The following is a 17,340-nucleotide window of genomic DNA, read 5'->3' on the forward strand; positions in this document are numbered from 1 at the left end:
TTCATTACAAAGAGTGAGATGTAGCCAAGATTAGTGGCATAAAACTTTCCAAATGCCTGGATACAGCTGGGAACGAACATCTATATATGGATTCTAAGCTGATTTAAACAGCTTTACTTCTCTTTGTATTTATATACCGGTACCATACCGTAATTAAGAGTGTCCGTGAAAGTCCGATAAGTCATTCATTGATTGCCCAGGGGTTAGAAAAACATCTTGTGTGCCCTGGATCAAGAAAACTTTTTTTTTTTGCTTGCTGTACTTCCTGGTACGAATTCTTCGTTCTTATTTTGGCTTGTGACAGAAACAATGTGATTTTGATCAAAAAATTTAGTCCAACAGTTAGTGAAATCTTGTTTTGCAAGGAGATTCCATCCAGTGCCCCCATGTGTCCTTCCCCATAAAAAAAAACAAGCTAGAAATGATCTCAGAAGCTTCGGCCAGTGTAGACCTGCTGTAGCCTGTAAGTCATGTACATGTACAGTACATGATATGAAAGTCTGTCCTTATAATGCACAACTACTCACGTGGTCATGACTGCCAATTGAAAAGGATTCCCATTATTATGTTGACTGTCAGTTGGTGCATGGAGTGTCTTATACTAGCATGTCGAACACCCACGTGTGCAGTACAGTGCTGGCCCCAATGTTACCATAGATGAGTGACCTCGCGACCCAATTTTCCATTTGACCCAATTTTCCACCAATAAATTGATAGCTGGTCAGTGGAGACCTGAAGCACGAGATGTTGGGAGGGCCTAAGGGACAAGGTGATTGATTGCCAAAAAAGCCATTTTTTAAAGTTTGTTACTAACCAGCCAAGAGACAGGATCATTTTTTGAGCTGCTGTTCCCTGGTAAAAATAGCAGAGTTGCTCCAGATAAACAAGACAACGTCCAGTATATGGTCTATGACCAATAGTAACAAGACATACTGTGGCATTTACTCTCCCCCCCCAATATTTTGTAAAGACTGTCCTTTTTGTAAACTTGTGCCTGTTCTTCACCAGCATTTCAGGCTGGCGGGCAACTCTGGGTGTCGCAGACAGTGCCGTTGATTTACATTTGTCTTCCTCCTATCTTGTTGGTCAACTTGGGAAGGTCACCATAGAGTTGCTCATTGGTCACTTTCTGCTTCCAGCTGAAGTTAATTAAAGGTTATGCGGAGCATCCAAGTGTGGCAACCATCATGGGACTTGGCCATGGACTTAGTTAGGATCCAAGTTTTGTACCCATAAAAGAGGATCCTCTCGATTACTGCTATGAAGATTCTCTTCCCTTCTCTTCTCCCATAAGCAACACTTTTTCCCCTGCTAAAAAGAAACAACAATCCTTGTCATGCAAATGAAAAATTAAGCAAATGTACAATCTAATGAATATTTTTTCCTTTTCCCTATGCTTTTGACTACTTTTAGCCTCTTGCAAAATGGGGCAAGCTGAGAGAAGACAACATCAACAAGTTGCCCGAGAGCGCCTGGCGCTGTCTGTGCCACTGCATCACGTGGAGTTTGGCTGCCTACGTTTTGCTCAAAAACTACCCGGATATTTTCTTCAGGCCAGATACAGCTTTCAAAGGTTTGTTTTTACGTGTTGTTTTTATTTCACTGAAGCAAAAACATTTCATTTCCTGAAATTAGCTTTGTGTGCTGGTTGGATTTGACATGGTGTTTTAACATCTGTACATTGGATTTGTTGAGGAACTAATTTCCTGTGACAGAATTACACAAATCAAATTTTTGGAGAAAAAAAGGTTTCCATTCAATACGTCATGCTATGCAATTTAAAATTTGTGGGTGGAACTAGGATTGGTTTTAGAGTAGCATAACAGACCATGGAAAAACTAAAATGCATTCCCATGCTATGTTCAAATTTCTTCCCAAAAAGTAGGATTCCTTTTCTAAGTTCCTTTTTTTTTCTAGCAATAAAAAAATTATTCACTTTTGAATGCAGAGACATCGACAGAAAAAATCGGCCCGTGATTAGTTATTGAATTATTACTTTACTATTGCAAATTATGAAATCATTCCCGTTCTTGTTGGGTAGGCTGGTTCCCGCCCCTCAATCAGTATCCATAATGTACGCTGCAAAGCGTATCAGTTCTAGTCTGAGTGTGACCCGTTGCCCAATGGAGCCTATGTCTCCGGTCCAACGTCTGATATATCTAAGCATGCAAAGAAATTTGTGAAGTCATTCAATCCAAAATTGATTGGTAAATTTCAATGCCACGTTTTTGTAATACAATGACGTGTACAAAAATGCTACTCATCGTGGGTGTGATGTTTACGCACGCGATGAGCTCGCAGTACGCGCGTATAGAAGGTGCCCGCTGATTGGTCAGTTTCTTGCAGTCATACGCAGTCTAGTTGCATAATAAATTGCCCAATCTGCTTGATACCTGTGCAAGGGTCTATTACATAGACTATAATTATGTTTGTGCCCAAAACAACAATCTTTTTTAGAAAAAAAGTAAGACTGCTGCAAACTGCTTACTGACTGGATGGACCTGAAATATATAAATCTAAAAATTAATGTGGCCTGACGTTGCGAACTTAGCAAGTTCTTCTTCAGAGGCTAAAACAGAAATCTTTTTTAGAAGTTTGAAGACGTCCAAAGGAGGGAAAAAAGGAGGTTTTTAGGTTAGAATAAAACATACAAGTTGGACATTTATTCATAGAAAAAAAATTCAAATTGTTGAAGAGCACGGGAACACAAGTTTAAAAGAATATACTTTTATTCCTCCACGACGAAACTAACAAAAAGCCAACTTTTCCCACTTTTGAAGAGTGGGGTTTAAATACATGTAAGTGGTATGTCAGACAGTCAGCGGCCAGAGATTCAGTAGAAATTGAATATTGATATTGGAAGCAAATTTACATAGTAAATACTGCAGAGAATGTTGAGGTCAGCGAAGCTGTTTGGTAAACATCTGTACTGCACTCTGTCTTCAGTACTCCTAGTAGAATCGAATGCAAGGTACATGGGTAATTGTCCATACAACATCATCCTCGTTATGTACCTTTGAAAATGTAATCTTTCAGTCATGTGGTCCTTCAAATTTTTTAAAAACTTTTTCTTGCTCTTTACCCTTGCCAACCCTTTGTGGTTTAGGGTCAATTAACTTTAACTGTCTCAAAGTCAAACAGTACCTCCTACAGGTGTCCGAGGTAAAAGGTCAACAAACTTTTTCAGTCAACAATGCTGTATCAATGGGCCTAATCTCATTGTTTTGCTCAAAAAGATATCCATTGTCCTTGCACAAAGAATCATTTTTTTCTACAGGTATGTTGTAACATAAATTATAATAAGGGAAAAAGTGTGTTTCTGGTAAAATCAATAAGAAACCGAAAGGTTGCAACGTACGTGTACATTTAAGGTTGCAACTTGTGTATGTACGTGTATGTACGTTCAATTTTTTCTACAAAGTATACATTTTTCTTTTGTGTGTGTTTGTTTTTATTTTTGTATATCTTTTGTACATGTATGTACATACATGTTCACAGTACGTATACTTCTGTGTATATCATTTACACGTATTGGAATGAGGACAACTGGACAAGTACCGGTGGGCATACTGGTATTTGTAAGAAGGTACATATTACTTCATTGTGTACTTTCAAGTATTCCAGACTTGTATTTGGTATATTTTTCACAAGTTATCCAAAAATCATGCAAGAAATAAAATTAAAAAGAAAAGTTATAACTATAAAAAAAATAAGTTATAACTCAAACTCAAAAAAAAAAATCAAACTGCCGACACTACATGTACAAATGTACATGTTTGTCAGTCGGGTTACCAAAAATAAAGTTTTGGGGTTTTTTCTTTTGGCCTCATGACTTGATCACACTGATCTGTGTGTGAGCTGCACCACTTGCGGCTGAGAAGTCTCCAAACTCTACAACTATACAATTTGGTTCTCTCAAAAAAAATCACAATTGCATGTATTGTGAGTGCTATGTTGATATTCAAGGGTACATGTACATGAAGTGGCCTGCACAGCTGCCTAGTTAAGTTTCTTTGTCAGTGTAATCTGTGAGACAGGTTTTATTTCACTGTTGTGTCAAAGAAGGTACGTCGTACTGGCAAGTGGCAAGGGCGGATCCAGAGCACAATTTGGGGGGGGGGGCCAAAAAAAATTTTGGTCCCACAAAAAAGTGGGTCAAAAAAATTACGGCGTGGGGTTCAGGGCCCGCTTAAGGGCCCCGAAAATTTTTTGGATTCTAGATGCTCTGTGGTGCGATCTGAGGCAATTTCTGACCACTTTAACCATGTTTTTTTTGTGGAAAAGATGGTGGTGTACCCATTGCCTGCCTTTATTGCGATGTCGTATAAAAACAAAAAAATTGGTTTCGTTTTGGGGGGGCCATGGCCCCCTTTGGCCCCCCCCCTGGATCCGCCCTTGGCAAGTGGATATGTAACAAAAATCCGGGGCCCTAAATTCCAATGTGTTGTATGTATGTATGTATTCATAATAAAGGTACCGGTACCTATTTTATTACTAGTCATGGTTATACCTCATTTAATATAAATAATTACTGAAAAAGTACCAGTATCAATTAACATTGTTGCACAAATAATTTAAGCATATATACATGTACAAAAATACATGTATCAGTGTATACTGTACACAATGTACATGTATTTCATTGCAGTTGCAACATTATGAGAATGAAAAAAAACCTCTTATTTTATTTCATAAAACATAATACAAAATTAAAGTATGTGTACATTGTACATGTATGTAAGGTTCATTCCATTATTTGAGGGGCTTTGATTTCAAAACTTAATTTGTACAAAATAACTAGGGAAATATTTGCAAATTAAAAAAAAAGAATATTTTTTATAGATAAATTTCTATAAATCAAGATCTTCTGTCTGCTTACAGTGTCGTAATTTATCAGGCACAGAGCTCAATTACATTGTAGGTTTGCAGTTTCTAATATTGCTCTTATAGCTTTGAAAATACTCATATTCTACATTATTTTGTTGGGAAAGACTTGCATGTATTACTGAGCTGGGCCAACTGCTATTGACAAGAATCAAGAAATACCCAATAATGCAGATACTTGTACTGTATGGTGTATTGCAAGAGGGGGGGGGGGGGGGGAGACACAAAATAAGTCCTACACATTCTTACAGTATGTATGTATACATGTACATGTACCAAAAATGTGTGATACACTGAGTGCTTTCATGGGATTGAAGGATCATATGCTGGTTTGCCCAGATATGGAATGCAGTTTGTTCTTTTCTTTTTTTGTAACAGTTCAACTATAACAATAACTGTAATGTGGAGGGAAATCTACATATCCTTTCTTTGTGATCAAATCTCCCTGACTAGATAAACAGCACCACTGCATGCAGTGCGTGTCTTTCCTCCTATTGGTCAGTACGTAGATGGGGTGATGTCTGTTCACGTCACGAAAGGAAGTGCTGATGACTGAAGGTCGAAGGCTGAAGGGAAAAAAAACAGACATTTTTTGTCAAGTAAACGTTTGTGTTTCAATTATTTATTTAATTTTGGTGGGTTTTTGGGGTCACAGGACAAAAGGCAGTGCAAAAGTTGAACTGTCATGATAAGCCTAGTTTTTAATAGCTGTTTATTTATGATTTGATATTTCTGTTATTTATATTGGAAAAGAGTTGGCTAAATTTGACATCAGTGTTCTCCAACATGTAGAACAAACCTGGCGCCCCGCCATGCTTTCTGCGGCGCCCGCCATGTTTAAGAAGTCCCCGCCAAGCTTTAAAATCCTGCCGCCAGGTTTAATTTTTTTGACTCTACAGTGTACATCTACAACCAAAATAATTGATTTCAGTTGTTTTTCCACACATTAACAATGTATTTCGATGTCATCCCAGCCCGATCGGGGTTGTCTTAAAATCTCGCTGAATCAATCACACGCACGGCCGGCCGTGCAAACACCAGCGATTCCCCGGCCCCATGCACCGTACGTACTATACTATTACCTACGCGCGATGTACACACACTGCACTGAATCCCCAGTTCCGGAGTGTGCCGATACTTCAAGTAGCGACAACCCCGCCGCAAAAATATATATCTGTATTAGTACACACACACACCAGCAGGAGTACGTACGGCAGATCTTACGTGCAGCCAACCGACTTTCTTTTTCTCAGTGCTTGCACGCGCGGTACACAATATAATACGCATTGATGTTTTTGTACGAGGCAAACGAGCCGATTGTCAAAAGTTATAAATGGCGATCGTGTATGGGCCCGGTTCCTAGTAAGAGAACAAAATCCACTTTTAATTTATTTGACTTACCAAACTAGTTGGCGACATTTAAGAACATACAGGTAGGTCATAAATAGAGGGACATTTGGGGGGAAAATGACGATGACAACGACAAAACGCAACATGAAAATAAAGATGACGATCGCACGGCACCGACACCACCCATAAAATCGCGTAAAAAAAAACATAATTTGTATCCCATTTTGTTTTTCAAAATTACAAAAAGGTGTCATTTGATCTGAGAGAAGTCTGCTTTAGGTTGAAAAGGAAATTTTTGAATGCTAAAAAAATCGGGGGAACTGGCCTGGAGAATCGCCTCAGATTGCACCACAGAGCATCTAGAATCCAAAATTTTCCCGGGGCCCTTAAGCGGGCCCCGGACCCCACGCCGTAAGGGCTTCGCGCTCCGCGCTCGCAGGAGTCCCCGCCGACCCCAGCGCCAACCTTTAATTTTCAAAGTTGGAGAACACTGTGACATGTACCAGTACATAACAACTAAATGTAGATTTATACTATGTGTAAAAAAAAAAGTGTCCTACTTTTGATCCTAAATAACTATGTTGTTTATTAATTAATGGAATTAAACCAAAATTTCCGATCATGTAAACAAGGCATGACAAGTTGTATGGAGCGAGTTTCATCAGCTTGGTGCAAGAGGGTGAGATTTAAAACGCCATACGAAAACAATACTCACTTTCCGAATCTGCCAGTTTCGACTTGGCGTCCTCCAATGTCCGTACAACGCTGGAGACGGTGGCAGAAGACGCATGCTGCGGCCGAAAGCTTCTGAAGGAATGCAGGATCACCCCTGATGTCATTGCACACTTCCTCAATCATTTGGTGGAACACACGATCGAGGAGGTGTGCAATGACATCAGGGGGGATCCTGCATCCCTTCAGAAGCTTTTGGCCGCAGCACGTACATGTACATTCCACCATCGTCTCCAGTGCTGTAACAACACTCTGAAAGTGAGTATTTTTTCGTATGGTAGCACAAAGCTGATGAAACTCCTCCATAAAATTTTGATAGTAGTACGCTCATCTACTGGTAGTAGTATTTTACAGTTGACTTAATTTTCCAGTTGGGTGCAAATTATTAACCTATTGGGCCTACATGTAGTCCCTAGTACCATCCTTAATTGCTCTGCATGTTACTCCTTGTACAGCCCAAAACAATCCCAGGACTGTGATTTTATGAATTCTTAAGGAGTAGTAGTAAAGTCTGTCCCGAGCCAATGTGGCTCATCAGGCCGGCGTTTATCTCCGGTTTCAGTAGCATGAAACGACTGAGAATATTTCTACTCCCCCTGGATGGGATGCCACGGTAGTCCATCGCAGGTTACTCCCCAGCTAATGCCGGTACCCATTTATACTCCTGGGTGGAGAGGGGCAAGTGGGGGTGAAGTGCCTTGCCCAAGGACACAATATATGACCAGCGGCTGGATTCGAACCCCGGACCCTCTGATCATGAGTCACGAACCCTAACCACTAGGCCACACACTCCCCCTAATTTCTGAAGGAGTATGTACACTGTATTACAGTGGAATATGTGCTAACCCTCCTATGATGCAAACATACATTCTGTGCCAAGTTGTCCTTTCAGTCAAAGTCAATCAAGTGACTGTTTTCAACAGTTAAGAGCTCCCAGCCTACATAAAGCAGGATTGACTGGCTGTGACTGTTTATGTCACTTGATACAGCTGTGCTTTGATTGAAGGTGATTGATAAGTCAGCTGGGCCTACCACAAGTCTGCTTTTGTCTATTGACTGAATTTGACTGGTCACAGTGCTTGTGTGAAATATGATCTGACTGTTGGTGACTAGGCCTGTGTTGAAAGGCATGGCAGGGGAAGAGTATCGATTTTTATGACTGTCTGTGACTGTCCAGATAGCAGGATGGTTGGTTTTAAAAAGATGTCGCATATTTTGTACCGTACGCCACAGTGTTGGAGTTTTATCTGATTCAGGAGTTTCCCAGTTTAAATTTTCATGGACTGAGACAAAAACTAACCGCGATTAATATTATACTGTGTTCAAAACACAACTTTGATCATGTACATCGTACATGTACTTGTTCATATAATCTTTTTTATCTTTCAAAAATGCGTTTACATATGATGATAAAACCTCATACCATTTAAGGTATTATTGGCGTATTAACTGATGTTTTTAAAAACAAAATGCAGATTACAGCTGGACCTTTGACTCTTTAGAGCCTTCAATGTTTTTTGGAGGGGTTTTTTGGTTGGTTGTTTTTCTGTGAAGCCTATCATTGAACTCACAGACCCACGTTTCAAGTGTTGACACATGAGTCATTTGACCTCATCCAGTTCGATACGACAATTGTTATTGCTACCAAAAATGCAGGCCTTAGTTGTATGTTCATTCCACTTGATCACACTACCAATGTTGCTAAATGCAGGAAGGATACATGTACATGTAGATTGGGTTTTTGGTAAATTTGTAACGAAGTAGAATTTTTGTGGTAACATTTTTATCTTAGTTGCAAAATGTAACTTGTGGTTCAATCAACGCTGAATCTGCTCTCAAATTCTGTTTACTTTCATTCGCCCACTACAGTCTCATTCTGTGCAGTTGGCAGGATTTATAGTACAATGCACATCTATTGCAAACCTTCTAATCTCACAGTACAGGTACACAGTAAATTGACATATCTTACTTGCCTACGGACAGATGTTATAAGTTAATTTTTTTAAATATTTTTTTTAATGTTTGTATTTTTGTATTTGTGTAGTTTTTACATTCATGCTTTTTATGTGTTTTAAACCAAATAACGTGTAAAAAGGCCATGGAATTTCCCGCAAACGGATAATAAAGTTTTATTATATTGTATTGTATTGGGTTGGTTCCCACTGCCTCCTTTCAAGTAACGGTCCATTTCTTTTGCAAAGTTTCTTTCAGGTTTTTATTTACATGGTTACCACACAAGTAAACGCACAAGTGCAATCGGAAGCCACACAAATTATGACCATCATTATTCGCAGAAGAAAATTCCACTTTAAATTAGGCATCCCCTAACTTGTGTTGCCAAGTACATGAAGTCAAAACTGATCTTCATTTGGCAACATTTTGAAATTTTTGAATTTTGACTTATATCCAAAATGCATCCTCACTATACTAATAAAACGCTAAGTGTGTGTACACAATGTATGTGGGTGCATTCACAAGTTGATTGTTCAAGAGTTAGCAACTCGCCAGCAAAGTGGGCGACTCACTTGCAAAGTAGGCGACTCACTTGCAAAGTGGGCGACTTGCTCGCAAAGTGGGCGACCCTTGCGTAGCAGGTGAGGCGAACAGAGATGAATCTTTTCCGATTTTAATCAGAAATCTGACTTTTTTCAAATTTATTTCTCAGAATTCTGATTTTGCTGATGATCTTTTCTCTGCAATGTATGGTGTTTTTTTTAAAATTAAATTTCAATGAATTTGAGGAAAACGGCACAGTTTGTAGTGTGAGCACAATGTTAATCTGTTCTATCAGTCGTCAACGCACAGATTGTATGGTAAATGCACATACATTGTAAGTTAGCCCAGATTGGAGTAGTTTGCGACTGGAGATCATTTTAAGCATTATCTTAAAATTTCAAAATTTTGTTTGGATCTAAACATGCTAAAATAGAACAAGAGGCGGTGTCCGGCAATCGGGCACTACCGTAAGTTTATTGTACATGTATACATCATGCTCATATTGTACATATGTACATCATGCTCGCGGCCCAGATTTCTGAAACAGATTTTTGTTCGGCCCATTTTCCTAATTTTTTTCTATAGGCCAGTTTCATCTCTGGGCGAAACCTCGTAGTAGATAAAGCTGTGAGCCGCCAATAGCGCACACGTTTTTGCTCCTTTTGCCCTGATATTGTTCTTAACAGTTTACACAGCATTTTTTTGCAGTAATTGTAGTTTTGGTCATTTACATGTTATTTCCCCAGATTGGAAGGTCGGTAAGATTGTTCCTTCAGACATCTACCTGGTGTATGCCATACAGGGCGGATACTATCTCCACCGCATCGTGGATACGCTGTTTCATGACATATGGCGGACGGATACCATTGTCATGTCCCTCCATCACGTCTTGTCCCTTACGCTCATCACCTTCTCCTATGCCTCAAGGTAAAATCAACTTATATAAATGCCTTTTCACACTTTTGTCCAGTTGGGGGGGGGGGGGGGGTTCGACCCCCAAAACCCCCCTCTGAATCCTCGCCTAAAACGGGTCCACCATAGAGCCTCGCAACCCTGGTTCTGGCCAGGGTTGGATATTAGCTGTTTAGAGTGTCGGACCTCTGTGGAAGCGGTGTTGGATTTTTGCTGACTTGTGGAAGGTGTTCCCGAAATCTCTGTGTTGGACCCGGGTCCGAAACGGAGATTGCAGTAGTGTGTCTAGACACCGTAGCTCTTGTGTCATCATAGTTATAGAGGAAAGCTACAAGGATGAGTGAATGAAACCTATATTTGCAGGGCATCTGTTAACATTTTAGAGTCAGTGGGCACTATCCAGTGGGCACTTCCACGATAGGGCCTTCCACACTTTCCGTGTTGGACCCAGGTCCAACAGGGGATTTCAGGAACACCTCTCCAACACGACTTCTACATGGGTCCAGCGTTCTACACGGATTAAGTCCAACCCTTTGGAAAAATCCAAAATCTACAGTGGACCCATATACATCCGGTGTGATGCCTACCCATGTTCGGACAAGACCCAGTTCCTCTTACGGTTCACCAGTAAGTGTTGATTTCAACATGGGTAGTATAGATGATGGTGGGTAGTATAGACGATAGTGTGAAAAAGTCATGTTCAGGGCCTAATTTCATGGCACTGCTTACGGTTTAATAACGAAAAATCCCTGATTCCTGTAGCAGAAAATAGTGCGCTTACGGTTACGTATTTCACGGGTTAGCGAGAAATGTTAGTACCATATATGTGTGTGCATACATCCTGTAACTAAGGGTTCTGTGCTTACAGGGTTAGCACAGATATTTTGTTTAGCACAGAAAGCTGATTGGAAGTGTGGAATACTGTCATTAGCATGAAGCTAGAATTTAGAGCTCCAGTTATCACAGTTATCGCACTGGTACAAACCCATCAAGACAACTTGTTCAAATCACTGTTTGAAGACTAGAGTCCTCGACATGTCAACGCATAACAGTTATGTTATTTTCCTTCCCCCTTTTTATAGATATCACAACATTGGAATCCTGGTTTCTTTCTTTCACGACTTTGACGACATTTGGCTGGAGTTCTCCAAAGTGTGCGTCTACCTGAAGTTCCGCAACGGCAAGAAGCATCAAAACTGGCAGACGTTTGCCAACATCTGCTTCACCATCCTGACTGTTTCCTGGTAAAGCAAATGAAAGATGGTGTTCTTGTAATTCTTTGTTTTGAGGGTAGCCAAAGCTGCAGTGACAAACATTAGCTGCTTGAATGGATTGTTACGTAACAGCAAGGTTACGGACCCTGTGCAAGTACCCCCTCAACGGTTACAGAGGGAGAGTCGGAAGGAGACCGATGGGAGGGACATTCAGGTGCATTGCTGACAAGGCCAGCAAGGGCGGATCCAGAACACAGTTTTTTTGGGGGGGGGGCAAAAAAAATTTGGTTCCCAAAAAAGTGTGTCCAAATAATTACGGCGTGGGGTTCGGGGAACGCTAAAGGGTCCGAAACTTTTTTGGATTCTAGATGCTCTGTGGTGCAATCTGAGGCAATTTCTGACCACTTTAACCAAATTTTGTTGAGGAAAAGAGGGTGGTGTATGCACCGCCTGCCTTTATTGCGGCGTCGCTTAAAAAAAAAAAAAAATATGGGTTCGTTTGGGGGGGGGCGCCATGGCCCCCGTTATGGCCCCCGTTGCGCCCCCGTTGCCAATTTCATGGTGTGCTGAAAGGTGTGCGTTCTTTCAGCAACACGAAAACAATTCACACACATCCTTACGTGATTTGCTTTTGTTTTGCTGAAAGAACACTGAACTTTTTGTGATCCGTGGACAGAACCTTAAAACGGCGGTTGTGTTTGAAACTCCGTAACTTGAAAAGTACATACCGGGTAAGTGATTTGAATGATTTTTGTACTAAAATAAAGCTTATGAATTGGGCTTTCATATCCTAGATTTTGAAAGTGCTACATGCAGAACTTCACTAAAACAATGGTCCCAACATTTGGGTATCGTTTTTTTGACTCACCCTGTAGTTTAGACATCTTAACCACTCAACCATTGAGCATACTGCAATTGGCAGGATTGGCTTAAACAAGAAATAACACTATGCGCTCTATGGCACTTTGTTCCACTTTCGAGAGCCCAGTGAACAAGATATGTGCATTCTGGTTTGCCCGAAGTTGAACGCGAAGTACGCACGACTAATGTTATTTTGAACGTGCACAACGCCTCAGCATCTTTGCGTGAGTGTCAGTCATCATCAGCTCTTCGTTGAAATGTCCCTCCCAGTGGTCCCCCCAACTCTCCCTTTCTAACCGTTGAGGGGGTACTTGTGCACGGAGCCCGTAACACTTCATAGTCGCAACTCTTCTTGGTTTTCTTTTCATTGAGAATACTTTGTCCTGCACCCTAGGTGTGTGATGCGTCTGTACTGGTACCCACTCAAAGTGCTGAGGAACTGCACCCCTTCCGTGGCCAGGCAGAACGCCCTTGACATTGTCCCGTTTGGGATCCTCTTCAACGTCATGCTGTGGATACTACTAGCCATGGATATATACTGGTTTATGGTACGTTCTAAAAGGCCACATGTGAATGACATGGCTACGGCCAGCTGTAACACAAAGTGTAGATGGGAAGTGGATTTAGCCGTAGCCAAGTTATTGAGAAATGGCGTAATCCGCATCCAGACCCAGTTTAATTGTCGTCTGAGTATTATATAAATACAGCATGGTTTGACGGGAAGAAGTGGGAATTACTGGTCCCGAGGTGTAGGTCAGCTTGACTACCCGGATAGAGGTAGTCAAGCTGACCTATACCGAGGGACCAGTATTTCCAACTATTTTCCAGAAGTAAACCGTGCTGTATTTGTTTTAGGCCAAAAAAAAAAAATATTCGGTCTCTGGTCAGACCAAAGTTCCGGAATTGACGCGGCCACGCGGCTTTTTTTTTTTTTTTTTTTTTTTTCTTCAAGCTTGGATTGTACAGACAAGGTGGGTACCATTTTGCTTTTTGGGTGTCCTCATGTACATTGGTGTCCTCCATAATTTGCCTTGGTGCTTTCGATCATTTGCCTTGGTGCAATTTCCCATTCCTTGGTGCTCTTTGTTAAAAAAAAATTTGAGGAGGTGCGGAAATAGAGGGCGCTGTTGGAGCTACCTCGGAACATTTTGGGAAAAAAAAGATCGACGTGCATGATTAAAATCGACGCGCGCGCTGACCAGAGACCGACTTATTTTTTTTTTTGGCCTTACTATAAATATTTAGTAGCCTCACTGCCTTTTTAGTAGCCTCAATGCCTTGTCAATAACGGCCTTCGTAGATTTTACATCTTTATTCAGACGCAGTCTTTTTTGCATAATTCAGTAATCCAGAATGGCAGCCTCCGATGAAAGCCATCTTGTCAGGGGCTGATCCTTCCTTGAAACTAAGTAGACAAATGCCATAAATATGTTCAGAAATACCGAGACAATGTGTGTAAAGTTGTAAATGTAATTATTAATTAGCCTGGAATATTGCAGTTGGAATTTCAAAGTAACCATACAGTCCACCGCAAGCTTGTTCTCCTTTAAAACTGCATCACAAGTCTGCCATTTTGTTTTACGTTTTTATAAGCTTTTCGACAGGAGATCCGACAACTCTTTTTTGAAAATCAAGACAACTATTTACTGTACCCTGAATAAATACATATAACAGTCACCGTGGTGTGCTAAAAATACACCTATGATGCGTCCCACTTACGAAGCATTCTGTGAAATGAATCACAGGATGCGTGGCAGGGATACGACGTGTCGCAGTGCTGCAATGCATCGTAAGTTATGATGAGTTTCATGAAATCGGGTGCTTGCCTTCCAGTATGGAGCATCCAACTCTACATCCAGGGGTATACATGTACATTCTGCAGGTTGTGAGTTCGAGTCCAGCCAATGGTTCTTGAGTCTGGAGTGTCGAATGGCACCGCATCGCAACCGATGGAAACTAATGTGCAAATGAATAGATGTTTTCATATAACCGACAAACAGATCCTTGTCATTTGATTGGTGGAACTCACATCACATGACATGCGTTATTGCTCCCATTCACGCCGCGGCTCAAAAAGAACTATCCGCCCATGGGGAATGGGAAATACCATTGAACAGTTAGGATCATTCTTGTTCCATGACGCGGTATTTGTGTGCAAATGCATGCTGGTGTGCGCGTTCAGCGTAGCGCGTTTTGTTCCAAAGGGCCAAAGAGCTCGGTAAAATCTGGACTTTTCCAGTTCACTCGGCTTCGCCTCGTGAAATGGAAAAATCCAGATTTTACCTTTCGATAATATTCCTCCCATTCCATGCTGAGCCACTCAATATTTGTATATCGTCGGCCGATGTAATCCTGGCCACACATATAAATTGCTATATTAGGCCCAAAAAAAAAAGTCTCTGGTTTCTGGTATGCGCGCGCGTCGCCGTAGCCATGCGCGTCGGCAAAATGAAAAGTTTTTTTTTCAATGAAAGATGATGTCTCAAAACCGCCAAACTCACTGGTTTGACTGGAATCCTACTGCTGCACAATTTTAACGTTTTCTTAGATTGGGTTATGGTTGAGAATAAACTTTATGTGGCCTCTCTGGACTCCCATATATTTGCCCTAAGTTTAGTCGGGCATGGTGCCCGACTAAACTCATCAGCCGACATTTGAAGCAAAAAAATCAGGTAAAAAAAAAAAAAAAGCCGCGTCGCCGCACCACTTTTTGGGCAAGCTCCATACCAGAAACCGGAGACTTTTTTTTTTTGGCCTTAGCACCATGTCGATATATGATTATTACTCTCACAGTGTTGCCATCTCCTTATTCCTCCCTCTCCTTCTCCAGCACATTGTGGTTGTCCTGAAGAAAGTGGCCATGGGTCAGATGAAGGAACTGGACGATATACGAGACTTCGACGTCAACAAGGAAATTGAGGAACAACCCCAGAAGACAACAAAGAAAGAATGAGAGGAAGAACTCATCCGAGGCATCGGTAATATTAATCATCTGTGCAAAATGTTCAGATTTGTTGTTTTTTATGAGAGTTTTGTTGATTTCATGCTCTCTAAGCTTACTGCCCTGACCACATGATCCTGCTTGATACAGGTGATTTGTCTGTTAAGGTAATTCACAACTTTTTTATTTAAAGAACTGAATTCTCCCTGTATACCTATCACTTTATTACATCAAATGAAGCTTAAATGGAAATTTGTAATATACTAAAATAAATAGTTGCTGTAAAGGAGGGTTAGCGTAATTATCAGGTTTGTCATGGGGAAGCATATTTTCATTCGTGTTAAGAATTCAAATTTAAAGTTGTGTTCCCAAAGAAACATTTAACTTAAAAGTTAGATCGAGCATGAAAGTTCGTTTCATGATAGTTTGTTTCCAGTTTCCAGTTGGATCTTTATTGCATTCGCTGAATAATGCTCATCTTTTTGTGAATATCGATAATGAAAAAAACACTGTTTCAGCGCTGCTTAGCGCATGCGCTTCTGCTTACAGAGCCTCTGTGTATTTCATGGAGACCGTTAAGCAGTAAGCACGGCAAAAGGCATGCTTACCTCAGCCTCGGAGGAAGTACTTGCTTAAATTGAAATCTCCATGCGCGTGCAACCATTAGCACATCCACGCTGTGAAATAGTGCATAAGGTTTTCATAAATTTCTACTATAGTCAGCAAAACTTTTCTGCTTTACCGTTAAGCAGCGCTGTGAGAATTGGGCTCAGATATTTATAGTTCTTTGCTTAACTCTGATTCCACTTTTTTTTGGCCATTTTAGCAAGACGGTTTAAACAACGGGGGTAAGATTAGCCCTTAATTAGATTAGCCCTTTGTAAATTTTACAATATTGGCCTTATTCATATTAAGATTTTTCATTATTGTTTTTTGTCACCACAATGTTGGCAGATAATGTGAGAATGGGAATTAATATTGTACACATGTATATCTTGACTTAATTAAGGAGTATATAAACGTGACATACGCGGGGTGATTGACAAGTCCGTGGCCTAAGGTAGAAGGAGATGAGCTATACAGTTTGGACTGATATTGTGTGCAGTCAAGGTTTAATTATCTGTCAAATCGAAAAACAAGAAAACATAATAACTTCAAATGTCTATGTAATCATTCAGCAAGTGGAACTGCACACAATATCAGTCCAGACTGTACAGCTCATCTCCTTACACCTTAGGCCACGAACTTATCAATCACCCCACGTATTTTGTAAGCGCTTCATTTTAATTATGTTAAAGTATGAAAGCGTTAAAAAAAAAAAAAAAACAGTAGTTCTGAATGTGCATTGAATTTTTTGTTTTGAGGAACACATTTTCTTAGAAGATATTGGTGGAATACACTGGCCAAGCCAGTTTTGTAGTTGAACATTTATGGAGTGTACGTGTATACCCGACGTATTAATAAGGCAAAAATTATTACGAACTATATTGTACCGTATTTGTTGTTTTTCTTGTTTTTTATTTCAATGTTGGTTTGATGGTTTTTTTAAGTAGAGATATTGGTTTGAGTGTCTGATTTTCAGGATCATATTGTGCTCCCAAAAAGATCAAGGCCTGCAACTTAAGTCAAACCTCGCAATTGTGTGAATCATTTACAAAACAAATGTATATTTATTTCTGTGGATTACTGTAATAAAACAGAACTACGTGTAAATGCTCTAAGAATGATTCCCTTACTTATTGTATGTTTATATTGGACTGTGCATTTCACCCATTTACTCGACAATCAGCTGACTGACAAATTGGTAAAACAAAATTTTTTTTAAGGTGTTTGACTTGTGATGAGTGACTAACAGGTTGCTTTTTGATCTCGTCAAACACAAGACACAATACTGAATATTGATGAGACACCTGCATGTATGAATAACAATGAGCTCGCTGGAGGCAGAGA

The 17,340-nt window shown here is 40.3% G+C and overlaps 1 protein-coding gene across 1 annotated transcript in view; it reads left to right on the forward strand.

Annotated features, from left to right (window-relative positions):
• LOC119744877 (ceramide synthase 1-like) overlaps window positions 1-16,977 on the forward strand; it is a 29,360-nt gene extending 12,383 nt beyond the window's left edge. Inside the window, exons 2-6 of the mRNA XM_038221062.1 lie at window positions 1,414-1,573; window positions 10,209-10,389; window positions 11,457-11,618; window positions 12,844-12,997; window positions 15,280-16,977. Of these exons, the coding sequence (XP_038076990.1) occupies window positions 1,414-1,573; window positions 10,209-10,389; window positions 11,457-11,618; window positions 12,844-12,997; window positions 15,280-15,402 (780 nt within the window). The 3' untranslated portion in view covers window positions 15,403-16,977. The remainder of the gene's footprint in view (window positions 1-1,413; window positions 1,574-10,208; window positions 10,390-11,456; window positions 11,619-12,843; window positions 12,998-15,279) is intronic.
• The last annotated feature ends 363 nt before the right edge of the window (window positions 16,978-17,340 follow it).

Source organism: Patiria miniata, unplaced genomic scaffold, assembly GCF_015706575.1.
Source record: "Patiria miniata isolate m_02_andy unplaced genomic scaffold, ASM1570657v1 HiC_scaffold_7, whole genome shotgun sequence".
NCBI classification, from domain to species: Eukaryota; Metazoa; Echinodermata; class Asteroidea; order Valvatida; family Asterinidae; genus Patiria; species Patiria miniata.